The 13,856-nt window shown below is 39.2% G+C and overlaps 1 protein-coding gene across 10 annotated transcripts in view; it reads left to right on the forward strand.

Annotated features, from left to right (window-relative positions):
* The first annotated feature begins 1,258 nt into the window (after nt 1-1,258).
* elna (elastin a) overlaps nt 1,259-13,856 on the forward strand; it is a 47,216-nt gene continuing 34,618 nt past the window's right edge. For 6 of the 10 annotated variants that reach the window (XM_079676199.1, XM_079676201.1, XM_079676204.1 and 3 more), the window contains exons 1-5: nt 1,830-2,131; nt 10,559-10,627; nt 11,195-11,242; nt 11,898-11,996; nt 12,222-12,248. In XM_079676199.1, coding sequence (XP_079532325.1) covers nt 2,056-2,131; nt 10,559-10,627; nt 11,195-11,242; nt 11,898-11,996; nt 12,222-12,248 — 319 coding nt within the window. In that variant the 5' untranslated portion in view covers nt 1,830-2,055. Of the gene's footprint in view, nt 1,278-1,824; nt 2,132-10,558; nt 10,628-11,194; nt 11,243-11,897; nt 11,997-12,221; nt 12,249-13,856 lie in introns of those variants that run through there. The other 4 variants (XM_079676197.1, XM_079676198.1, XM_079676195.1 and 1 more) reach the window with 3 other exon arrangements.

Here is a 13,856-nt window from a genome sequence, read left to right on the forward strand (position 1 = left end):
CCCAGAAATGAGGTGATGGATCAATATGAATTGAAATTCTATTTGAGTAAAAATATGTGTTCCTTAGCTGTACTCTATTTTATGATTTAAGGGAAATTATGCTTTCCCCTCAGTCAAACCTTTAACATCCGATATTTTAAGGACCCCTAACCAAACCTAAAGGAAATCAGCATGAGGGAATTAGAACACTAATGGTGGACTTCACTATTATGAAGGATACTGTGTTTCTTGGAAAGCAGAACCCATTAGCATGAATGCAACAGCCCAGTCTGTCAGGTTTGTGTCTGAGAGAGTAATGACTTTGGCTGCAGCTCTCGCCAGTAATAAGTACCTCTGCTCAACCTCTTCTACTTGAAATCCCAAAAATGTGTCCCGGGGCAGAAAAAAAAAAAAATTGGACAACGACAGCCTTGTCAGCAGTGAGGTGTTTTTTGAGTAATGGCTAAATGTAAAGCCAAGATGAATCTGCACACAGGTGCCTGGAGAGGATGTTTCCTGTTCTGGATCGAACTCCAGTTCAATTCTGCTGTGGACACAAGATCTGTGAAACACTTAATCACTCAGCAAAGATGTTTTAAAGTGATTTGTTGATATTATGAAGCTGGGGCAGTTGTCTTCTTTTACCAACCCTTCTTTCCCAGCTCATAAATATCCATTTGCTAAAGATAGATCATGCTGTCAAAATTGTTGTAGAGATAAAGGCCCGATAGCCTGTGTTAGTGTGATGATACTGATGACCCTGGATGTACAGGTGGTATCAGAAGAGAGGAGAATCCTGCTGTTATTGATTCTGCTCAATATGTTGACCTCTAACTTTGGAAGACCGTAGAATAAATATGTAACCCATATGTGCAATTATGTGATCCAACTCTTTGAAGTTACTTTTAAAAGTACATAAGACTGGTTGTTGAGATACTGTAAGATGATTGTACTGTACTGTACTGTAAGATGATTGATGCTCCAGGGGTCAAGTCCTCTGTTTCGCAACAAAAAGTACCATTTTAGAAACTAAAGCTCTCTAAAGTTGAGAGTGGACTAATTTTGGTCCTCCCTCTACTTATGATATCTGTTACAGGACTGACATTGACAATTATCCTGATGAATCTGCTGTGAGACTGCACAGGCTAGCAGGCTGATTTTTCTCAGGTTCTTTTTTCCTTGTCCTCTATGTGGGATGCAGACAGTTTTCTTTTTTCGTTGCTTACCACTGTGACTGACTTCTCTCCATGGACTGCCACGCACAGTGCACTGCTGTTTCCAGATCATTCCTGCAGCGAGTGAGTTTGTAATGTCTTGTTCTGATATTTTGTAGATGCATGCTGATAGTTGCTGTGTTCTTTCCCCTCTGCTGTTATGCTTTCTGGATCACTTGCTTGAGAGCAAAAGCAGAAACATTTGTTACTGCTTGTTTTAAGAACCAACCGGGTGAACATTAGAGCCAATGAGGAAAGATAATTATTAGGGTATTTGGTTTGCTCTTCCTCTGTCCCTCTTTTGACTCTCACAGATTAGTATGCTCAATATCCATGCAAATGTTTGGCAGACAGTTCAATTCCTTCTGGATGAGAGGGGGGGTGTCTCTGTCTCTCTCTCTCTCCCTAATCTGTGTGTGTGTGTGTGTGTGTGTGTGTGTGTGTGTGTGTGTGTGTGTGTGTGTGTGTGTGTGTGTGTGTGTGTGTGTGTGTGTGTGTGTGTGTGTGTGTGTGTGTGTGTGTGTGTGTGTGTGTGTGTGTGTGTGTGTGTGTGTGTGTGTGTGTGTGTGTGTGTGTGTGTGTGTGTGTGTGTGTCTTCCCCTTTCTCTCTCTTTCCTTGCTGGCAGCAGCGTCTGTACTGTTGGCAGGAGTGACCAGAATAAAACAGCAACACCAGACATAGAGGAGAAAAAAAGCAAAGTGATCCATTGAACAAGGGGGTTTTGCCCTCTCTTAATTACGTCGAGTCTCATATCTTTTCCTTTTTTTCACCTTTTCCCTACTCTTATGGGGGCTTGTGGTAATTAGTTTCAAGAGAATAAAACCAGCTGATCGGGAGAGGGTTGGTGCATTTTCAAGCGAGATGGCTAACAGAAACATTCTGTTGCTCTTCTGTGGACTCTTCCTCTTAGCACTGATTCATCCCTCTCTTCAAAGAGGTAAGTGTGTGCTGCAGGTGAACTGAGACATTTATTGGACTGCATCAATCACAGGCTTAGAACAGGTGCAATTTGATTGTGTGCCTCCTCAAAGTTTTGCTTTGTACAGTAGGTACACATATTTATTTATACACCATGTATTATTCATCGGTTGCCGTGTAATGTAGTTTAAAGGTATATCAAATAAGAAATATTTTTAGGGCAAACTTTGATTTTTTTAATCTTTGAAATGAAATATTGTCTAGTCTTCTCTATCTTCTGCACATGTCTAAATCCCTGAAATGTGTTCTTCCATCCCATCATCAGTGACCCTAACCCTGATGATGGGATGGAACAACATGGAACATAGAGATTTTTTTCTTCGCATCATATTTGTTATGTCTGTTCCTGCAAATGTAGAGATTCAGCACTGTCCAGAATTTGACCAGATATTTCTGTACGGTAATCGCTGACAGTAAAACGTGTATCACTCCAGCTTGAATAATAAGAACCGACCCTGCATGATAATTTTTCGTAATGCCCATTCCTACTCAAAGTAACTGTTCATTTCTGTGTCTCTTTTTTTTTCTTTGTTCTTAAGACGGTTAAATTACGTTCTACTTATGCATACATAGTATATGTTTACATGGCTGGAGACCATATCCTATAACATGTCAGGAAGAGAAGGTTGCCCAGCTGGTCCCTCTTCTCAATTTGCCAAAAGCAATTGGTGTTACATCACCCTTGATGAACTCCCAGTGGACACAGTGCATATGTGTGTCAGGTCTTCTCCTGAAGTTAGAGGACTGTTCTGTCTAGAATCAGTGAAGCAGAAACTTGCAGGTTTGAGCGCCCAGCATCAAGTGCAGTTTAAAGGTACAGCATATCTGTTTCAGACACACAGAGAGATTGTGAGCATGCGTTTCCTCTCCCTCTCATTCAACCCATGATTTAGCTGTTTCTCCCCTTTCTGCATTGCTTTGATTAGGTTTCTGGCCTGCGCTTTTCCTTAGATTCTCTAGGTTATTCTGCCTCAATCTGGGCAACATGTTTAGCACCTGGGGCTGGCTATTCTTGAGTCCATTTTTTAAAATTGTATTTATTTGATTAAAGATCACAGCTGTTTATGTTACTTATCTTCCTTTTAGATGCATTGTGTTTAGCTTGCAAGATGAAAGAAAGATGAAATATTTTGTCCATATAAAGTGTCTTTCTTGCCAAGCTACTTTATTGGCCTTCTCTATTTTGGTCACATTGACAAAGTTTACCAAGTCTGCTTTGATCAGGTCATAGATTGTATCTAAAAATGTATTTTGCCCATCTTCTCTCCGCCTCATAGCACATTCATCCTTTCTTATTTGTGCCAGACACATTTCAGTTGAGATCTTTTGAGGTGAACTGAAGAAAAAAATTATGTAGTAAAGGAGCCAACATATATCAATATTGGCCTTACAGCACTTTGATCTCAAGTGATTGTTGAATCTGTCTAAACCAAACCTTTCTGTGGCGCTCAAACTCGTTCCATCTGTAACTGCGTACTCTATCTTGAGGGGAAGAATTCTCTCTGCATGGTGCAAGGGTCAATTATCTGTGAGTAACATAAACCCTATTAACACCCAATCCGGTTATTTAATGCCTATGCACAGAAAACACCTCTCATACCTGCGATATTCAACCCTTGAAATATAGTGTAGTGCAAAGCTTTTCGATCAACAAGGGTATAAGAGTTATGGTTCTAGAGGAAACATCTGGAAAGGAGTATGTTAATAAATATGCCGTCTGTCATGGTAACCTATAACGCTGTACAGGTACTTTAGTTACTTTTGCTGGAACTTCCTAGTATAATGGAGTAGGCAGACTACGCTTAAAATTTACGAGCAAACATTTGTCACATGAGTTCAGTTAAGTTGCATGTTATTTTGACCTCTATTTTTTTATTGCTGCATTTGATAACTTAATCAAACCCAGACCTAAATAGTTGATAGCATTCTTGGAATAGATTTCTCAATTTAGGAATGTATTTAAGTTCGTTTGCCTTTGCCACTAACTTAATAAAATGAAGACTGATAATCTCATACAGTATTTGCACATTTTTGTGAAAGGATACCAATGTTTCTTACTTTCTTTTACTTTAAAAACTCCCAAGTACCAAGTATCCTGTTTTACAGGTATTAACTTGGCAACAACCAACTGGTGGACTTGAGCCAAAGTCATTGATTAAGTTAATTCTGACAGGCCAGTGGAAGATGAATAGGGGGAAATAGCTCCTCTTCTTTTGTTGCAGTCTTAATGGTTGTGGGATGTTTTCTTTAGTCCTGGTGAAAGCCAGTTTGCCTCATTTGGCATTGGTCGAGTTAAGCCCTGAGACATCGTAGGAATTCAACATTAATACTTGACACCTGCCTGGCTGTTGGTGAAGTTAAATGAAAACAGTGCAGATTGGATGGCATGACTATGTTGTCATAAAACACTTGTGATAAACTGCAGCTTTACTCCGGCTTTGCTGGTAGATACCTAAACTGATAGTGTTGAATCCTCAAGCAAGTGGTGCTTCAGCCTTTATTTGTATTGTGTAACGAACAACTCTCTGGTTTTAATCCCTCTTCTGGCAAAGCTCAGCGCAAACCATAGCATACTGGATTAACGTGAGACACATCAAGTGGGCATTCCAGTTCCCAACAACTTCACTCTGTAATTAAAGAAATAGACCTATCTGAGAAGCCTTGAAGGTTTTTCTTGATTTGAGTTTTTTGTTCAATTTCTTCAACTTCCTTAATGTTGGACCCACAAAGGCATTTTCATTTGATGATGTCGAGGGGTTTTGTGCAATTTGTAGTGAGGTGACCTCATTCAGTAACATTTTGGGAAGGGGCTTTTTGGTTACAAGGACTGACTGGTTAAGTTTGCGATTGTGAAAGAACTGTTATTCGATATCTTTGTTTTTTAGTCTTGCACACATTCTGGGAAAGTGTTAAGGAATTGGACAATTCAATCCTCGGCGTGCATTTTACATTGAAGCTTGTTGGCTGGCACTGAACATATTTTCTTTTTCAAAGCTCCTAGCTAAGCCATTACTAACTGTAACTACTATCAAGTGCAGTTTAGGGATTCAACTGTATGTCTGGGTTGTTTTTAAAAGACATGTTATTCAACTGACTGTACTTTTAATGGGTCAACTCCATGCACCACACAGTGTATACACGAAGTGGACGTAGTCGCTATGACAATGTCCATGAGTTTGTGGACTGAGGTAATAAATCAACTGAGAAGTGTGATAATATTTTAATTGACTTCTACACAACAGACCATTGGAGTTGCCCCCTGCTGACCAATAAAAAGATTACAGGTTTAAAGTACACTGAGGTTGTCTCTTGCACTATACTCAACATTGTTACTGTCTGCATTCATACATTTGTAAACCTCATGGACTGTATGATGCCAATTCCATCATAAATGGATGGCTCAGTTGAATCACAAATCAGTTGATTGAATGCCAACAGGTTTCGCACAAAAAAATACACTTTTACATACGTAGATATATACTGTACAGCATGTGTACATTTGCTGTAAGGGTAATCACATAGTAGTGAGTCCTCATTATAGCTAGAAACACCGTTAATACTTTGTTAAGTTCTAACTCTTACTCTGGTTGTGGAAGAATTTCAGTCCCAGCATCTCCCAGTCAGATGTTTGGTGTGCGATCAAACCCTGCCAACTGTTCAACATAGAAGCACATTAACTCCGATGATTCATTCCAGCCACTCTGCAGGCAGACCTCACCGGGCTGTGAGGTCTCTCTGGGCCAGCACACTGAAAGGGCTTCTGTCACAATGTTTTCCTGTCGACCCCCCTCTGCCTACTGATTTCCAAGATATTATAGTTTTACAAACAATATGACAACATGAGCACAACATTAGTATTAAAGAAACGTTTTTTCAATTCAAAGCCATAACTGATGATAAACTGATGAGAGAAAATGGTAATAAAATCAACCTGATTAAACACATTACGTCAATATAATCAAATCCTCGGGCATGAAAACATTCTATGCTGTGTTATATTAGTTTTAGTGGGATTTCTTTTTGTGAAAGAGGGTGGGAGTAAACATGGCAGCTTTCGGCCTTTGGCATCAATACAATGGGCTAAACCAAACCAAACAGCATTTTGGAAGTGTTTGTTGGGTTTTACTAACAAAACTACTGGAGAACATGTCCAGTTCCCACATACTCTTTATCAATTGACTGCAGACTCGACTGGATGGTCCTGAATTTCTCATTCACATAAATCTAATATTTTATGCTCTCCCTGTCCAACTTTGTAAACTTATATTCTCATTGCCAGTATAAAAGTTGAACAGTCAATATCTTGCTCAAACATTTTATTTATGATTCCTTGTCTCATTCATGTTCCTTCTCATATTTCAGATGTTGCGCCTCAACATTACATTCCCAAGTGCAATTTCATTTTTGGAAAGCTAAACTTTATGACTATTTTAGCAGTTACTACTACTCAGTTATTTTGCTGCTATTGACAGGTATTGCGTCAGATCTTTTTTTTTTGGTTTAAAAGCTTCAGATGGAGGGAAAGGAGAGAAGGCACACTGTAATTTGTATCTAATTTATCACATCTGACACAATAATAGACGAGGCTAATGATTGTGTTCAATCACTGCTTATCTTTTCACAAAGTCCTGTTATGGTATACCTAAACAGGAAGTCCACATCTGTTACAGACTCAATTTGTTGTTTTAAAAGGCACATCTTATCTAATTATGTAACGATGTTCTGCCAGTTGGTAGTCGATACTTCAGACACTCAAAAGCTACATTCGATAAGAACAGGATGAGAATCAGATCTTCTTCAAATATGGCCGATAATGGGCTGTGAATTTGTTTGCTGGTATACAGTATACCTCCCATACCTCACACCAATGTCCTACTTCAAGGTAGTTTCACTGTCAAGGTTTGGCCTTGTAGAAAGCGACGGTGGAGTTAGGTTGAGGTATGTTACCAGAAAAAGATGGACCAATTTATTTAAATGTTTTGAAGCTCTTCACTGTCTTTCTCTTGCCTACAACATGCTGTGGAAAATAGACAAGGGCTGACTGATAGTGGGCCAGCTGTCACATGTCTGATAACAGGAGATTTGAAAGTGCCAGCAACCACAGTGTTTGCTTCACTGTTCTGTTGCTCTGGGTTTCAGTATGGGAGCTTTCCATAGACCAAGAGACCAAACCTTCTCTTCTGGGACAGTGGTTTTGGATATTTCGAAACACAGCAAACAGTTTTTTCTAGTTTGCCAACATTTAATTTTAATTTCATCGGAAGTGATGTCAGGTGGTCAGTGTTGATAAACACACTACAGGGTTTTTCTCCGAAGGACTTCCCAAACAATTTGGGCTCCATTGCCTGCATTGATATTGAAAATACTTGATAAACATGTCAATTCATACTTTCTAGGCCAGCATACAGAGCAGGACATGATGCAAAACTAAACCAAAAATGTGCTGGAAACAGTTCTTTCCACCTGCTTGCTTGTGTCTGGTGGATTACGTCATTTTATAAAAATTCAAAACAAGGTAATTGGAGAGACCAAAACCACCACATATGCATATGTTGTTTACATTAATGATTTTCTTCTAAGGCTAAGCCCTTGATCTGCTCACGGTCATTTTTGTGTTGTATAAATACACATTTAAATCCTCTAGAAACCTAAATCTGATTTGGACATTTCTCAGCAATTGCACTGCTTTTTTTGGATTTTGGATTTAATAACCATGTGAAAGTGTCAAGTCTTGACAGGGTTTTCCCTTATAAAGAAAAAAAGTTACCCTAAACTTCTTGGTTGTTACAAAACCATATTGCTCTTATACAGTACATACTACTGGGGTTTGATAAGTGGATCTTGGAAATGTTAGAAATCTCTACGACATCATCACGGGCTGAAAATCGAGCAACCTAACTGCCGCCAAAAAAATCATCCACCAGTTTCATAGACATAGACTTTCTCCCAATCTTTCAATTTGACTTATTTCCATTTTGCTTAACTGGCTGTATTTCTAATTTACTGATTCACTGTCGACTTTGAGCCTTAAGTTTGGGCAGATTCAAATCCAAAATGGAGTAAAGATGGATTTAAATCACAGTCAGGATTCTTGTTGATGGAATAACATCACCATCGCCTCATAACATAGTTGTCAGAGATGACTTCTAACTTATCATCCTCTAGTTTGCTTGGCTTAACACATTCGGCCATATTTGACATTCTTATCTTTCAATAGTTAAGCCATTGTTTCAGCACGATCCCTAATAAAAAACTCACCACTCGGTAATAATTTCAAATCTTCTTTCCAAGGATTTTTTATTAACCACCATTAATCATATCACATACAGTCAGAGTGAACTCTTGACTGTCGACTGTGCAATTTGTTTTGCCTCATCTATTCCCTTGAGCTCTGCAAGTCAATATTGTCCATCACACACATTCCAGCACATTCCCACGACCTGGCGGAGTTCACAAGATGCGTAAGCACGTGGTGATGATGATGATAATAATTAAGGAAAATTACTTTTCTTTTTGTATTAATGTAGGGAAGGTCACCTGGCAAAGGTTGGTGTGTGACTACATGACTGCACAAATCGCAGTGAACCTGATGCTCTCTAGCGTTTGTATTGTAAGTGTACTGTAACATGTTGGAATTGAGTGAAAGGAAAACTGGAGCAGACATTCTCCCTTTGCCCCGCTTGCTGTGTCGAGACAGGAAATCCTCTTTTTGATTGTTAAATGAAGAGCTCAATTCCAACAATCACTCAATCCCAGGCGTGTGCTGCCTGCACCGGAGATCTGGATCCAATAGCATGGGCAAACTGACAGAGACACAAGCACATGCATACACATTACTTGCAGTGACTTAGCCATTTGATGATCAAGTACATAACCCTGGACTTTCTTATGTTTTCCTCATTTTAATTTGAGCCTGTAGGATTTTACCTTCTCTGCAGTAAGTCCTCAGTTTTACAAGGCCAGATCCCAGGAAAACTGGTTAGTTCTGCCATCGTCCATGTCCCAGACCTGGATACATTAGTAAACTTTCCTCTCATTTGTCCATTCGTTCATTCATGGAATAATTTTGTGTCCAAAGCCACAGCTGCCGCCATAACTTATACTGTTGCACGAAAAAAGTTAAATTATGGAATATTCGCCTACATTTCTCATGACCATACTCTAAAACCCTTGTTGGCTTTCAGAATCTGCAGTGTAGTTTCAGATTGTCTATCCAAAAACACAAACTCTTACTCAATTCCTTAGTGATTCCACACCTGATGGTTCTTAGCATCGGGTATAAGATTAAATCTCTTTACAACCCTTCCAACAGTTGATTTTTGGAGTGTCCTGCTGGATCATGCATATCATGAGTTTGTTTCATCAATCAGCGCTGAAGTACAATAGCACAAACCAATTAAATCTGTCACAGCTTGTTAGTTAAAAGGTTAAGCATTTTTCAGTGCATTTGAGTAATATATAGGCACACCTACTTCCCAACATTTGCCTCCTTAGGTGACAAACTGGTAATGTTTTCCCCCCAGTGTCTACACTCAGTGGGCAGAACAACGCTCAGTGTTCACACAGTATTTGCTAATAAAATATTATCGCCTTTGACATGTGGTTTAAATTAATTGGCCTCCCACTGCATGTAATTGCCATTAAACGTAATCATAGTGATCCTGTAGCCCTGTTCTCTCCTCTGTGTTTTGTTTTTATTGATATGAACCAGGTTTTTCCCTCAAATAAATTGGTATTTCTGGCATCAGCTCACCAGTCTCGTAGGGTTTAGGTTGTAGTCATCCCATAACAACTAGAGGGAATTTTTAATCCTCCCGTTATTTGTATTTCATTGCTGTTTCTTGCACACATGAGGCCACCATGTCTGGGATCCAGAACGACCCTCTCAGGGGTTTCTCTGCATGGGTTGATTCCAGAAATCTGTCATGAAATGAGGTTAGGGGATGCAGGTGGGGGTGGAGGTTGTCCACAGTACTGCAGCAGCTTTCCAACTGCAATACCTCATCAGTAGGAATACAATTAGAGTGTTCTCATGATCAAACCTATAACATTTAGTTTCTTTGCTTTCACTTTGGCTGGAACTGCTGTGTTCACATTTCAATATGCTGCCCATCACCTGACCTGACCTTGGGCACATGTTTATGCCAAGACAGATTTCCGTTTTGGTGTCAGAGATGATGGAAGTGTTGGAGAATGTTTATCTAATAAAAGGGGGGGGGTCATTGTTCAGAAATGCTGTTACATGTCATTGCAATAAAATAATAATCAAAAAGACATGGACGGCTTAGAACTGATTGGCTACACTTTTATCTCGGATAACTTTTAGATGGTGTCATGCGTGTTGTTGATAGAGGATGACCTATGTGTTCTCTCTTGTATGTTTCAGGTGTGTATGTACCACCTGGTACTGGGATTGGACCAGGAGGCGCCGGACCAGGAACTGGATTCTTTCCAGGTAACAGAGCCTCTGCTGACTGCCTGGACAGATTAAAGAGAATAATCCACAACACAGCGACAAACAAACAAAGTCTGTTGGTGTTTAGCAGACGTATAACAGTTAAATTATACCAGTTAAGACCAGAGGTTTTACTGAAAGTTAACACAGGTCGGTATAAGAAATATCTGAGTGATGTGGTGATTCATTGTTTTACTCAAAATATTAAATAATTAACACATTATTTTATAAATTTCACGCCTTTAGGATCATGCAACTGTAATACTTCCTACAGTTGCAAATAACTCACTTTATTCATTGCAGTATGTATTATGGATAAGTTTAAATAAACAGAATTGTAAAGCTCCTACAAGCTGTATGGAGCTTTGCACTCTCATAGTAAAGAAGCAAATGCAGACATGTATAAAATGCCACAAGACGCTACAATACGCTCAATCAGGGTGTCCTGTAACAAAGTAGGACTTCGGATGGTGTAATATTAAATTGCTTAGCCGAAAAACTGTACATTACATCACTACATGTACGCATACCATAACTATATACTTTGTATGATTATTATTTTACAAGGGTCTACTGGAGGAGTCCCTGCAGGCTATAAACCAGCAAAAGCTCCAGGTAAGTAGAAGAGACATTAGATTTATGATCCTTTCCCCCATCTCCTGTATAAGAATCGCATCTGGTTTATCATGCACTGGTGCACTTCTGTTTCGCTGCTTGGATATAATAAGGGAACACTGTTTATTAGTAGGGAGTTATATATTGTCAAATATTTAGAAATCTGTATTACTTACATTACTAAGTTTCTCTGCATTTTGTATAGCCAGGAGTACTAAAGCCATTACAGCAGGAAGAACTGAACTTCAAGAAGAAATAATTGTATAAAACCAAATCCCTTGTCAATACTCAGCGTCGGTCTGGTCCGACCTGCATGGCGGTAACACATGCACACACTTCCTTGTCACAATACCACAAGCTTAGAATTAAATGCTCAGAACATTGCTGTAGCAATAAACAATTTGTGTTTAGCCAACCACTGTTATTGAGTCATTTTATTGGAAAACATTTTGAGGTTTGAGGTCTGCAAATATGTGGCTGGTTACATATTTGACTTGTACAAGCTTAGGGGTGAGTAATGGAATGGAATGGAAAGCCTAAGTAATGACGATTACAACATGACCACAAGGCAAGAACACTATTAGCAGATGATAGCAATGCATTTTGACAACAATAATGACAATATGATCACAATCACTGCGTTTGACCCTGACAGTCGGAGGTTATGGAGGTGGGGGCCGTGGAGTAGGACCAGGGGGTCTGGTGCCAGGAGGCATTGGGCACGGAGGCCTGGGCGTTGGAGGACTGGGAGCAGGTAAGAAGATGAAAATAAAAACTTGTTGTCACTAATAGTTTGCCTTTAACATCTTAATGGGCCTTTTAAATCATATCAACACACATTTTTAATTATTGGTAACAGAAAATGATTACTGTCATACACGGTATATACTGTACACAAGAATATATGACAATATGGACAGTTTTGATAAAGGGCAAAAGCGTAGCCTCACATGTGTTTTTACTTGTTTTGGCCCAACAGGACAAGGTGGAAAGCCCCCTAAACCAGGTTAGTTAACAACATTTCTGCTCTTTATTGAGTTCTGGGGTCTAACTTAATAGAAAATATACTTTTTATTTTTATGTGCATATATTAAAATGGAAAAATGTATATTCATTTATATAAATATGTTTTATGTTAGATTTGTAAACGTATTCCTAACCATGTGTTGTTACAGTACACTAAATTAAAGTTCAATGAGGTAAAAGCTATAAAGCCGTAAAGGTGAACAGATTGTTGAATGGAAAACTCCTTTGAAATACTTGCACTTTTAAAGAAAGGAAATGTATTTGTATGGGGTGGAAAATGTTTATTTAATGTATAAACTACATTACGTTCACACACCAATAGAATAGGGAGACATGCACGGATGCAGGGAAGGGGCTACAGAGTCTTTTGATGGGTTGTCACCAAGTTTTCTTATCACAAAGTTGCTTGGCAGCTGTGGGGCGTCCTGACAGGGTGGGTTGATGCAGATATTTCCAGGAATGTTACACCTCTGCTGTATGAGGGGGTGGTGATTGGCAAACGGGCATCAACGCCTGACTAACAATGGCGCCAGGGCACTGATTAATGTTATTGTAATGTTAGACCCGTACAATATCTGGAAACCCCCGTGTTGAAATTTACCGTGGCCCTTCTCTCCGATACCATACAGTAAATATTTTCCTTTGCTGTATCCCAGTCTGCGCTGCATTGCTGTGTGAGCAATGTTTAGCCATAGCTGAATTTCCGTAAGCATTGCTGATACTATCTTGGCTTACCTCTACGTGTCGAGAAAGATAAGGAAACATGCAACTGTTTTATAGACTCTGGAATGCCACACCTTCACCCTTTAGAGCATTTACAGGGAAGCCATTTTGTGAAAATGACCTAATATCAAGTATTTGGTAGAGGTTTATTTTGGCTGGTGGCAACAGAGCTGTGTGAGAAATATTGCCCTGGCTTTTGTATGTATTTAAGTTCTTCCTCTAGTGCGTGGCACAGGATGTTAAAGGCAGTTCCTTGTGTTTTTTTAAGTAAGTGCTGTTTGGATCTAGGTGTTCCCTCCATTACAAATCTCTTAACACAGAGCTATGGGTCATTTCAGGTTTTCTTAAAGGTAACAAAGGGCTTAAAATCCCTAAGGGGTTGTAATAGTGTATGTAATATATATTGTTTTTGTAGTTTTGTTCTGTAATCCGTGAATTTTCTTTTCCAATAGCGTTTACTTTTCATTTTGGCCGTATTGCATTCCATCAGATATGAAGCAATCCAAATTTGGATATGACAACTTTTTGCATATCTTACAAGTAATATTTCCATTACTATTCAAATGCACTACCACAGTACAGCAGCAGGTAAGACTCTTAATGGCAGGTTAAATCCATCTGCATTAGTTTGTCAGTTTTTGGCTTAGTTATGTTGCAGAACACATGCCAGAAGAATTGATATGCTACAAGCTCATGAAAATCTTCGACCCCTTTATTAACCATTAGTATATAAAGCACGATTCTGGACACACAAATGCAAACAACTTACTCTTAGATGCACAGTCACACACGCATTAAGAGAGCTGCCATTCATTCTTATGTGGAAGCCTTGCAAGGACATCCATAGATATGCACCTTGCTTGGC

The sequence above is a fragment of the Notothenia rossii genome (assembly GCF_949606895.1).
Source record: "Notothenia rossii genome assembly, chromosome: 4".
Classification (NCBI taxonomy): domain Eukaryota; kingdom Metazoa; phylum Chordata; class Actinopteri; order Perciformes; family Nototheniidae; genus Notothenia; species Notothenia rossii.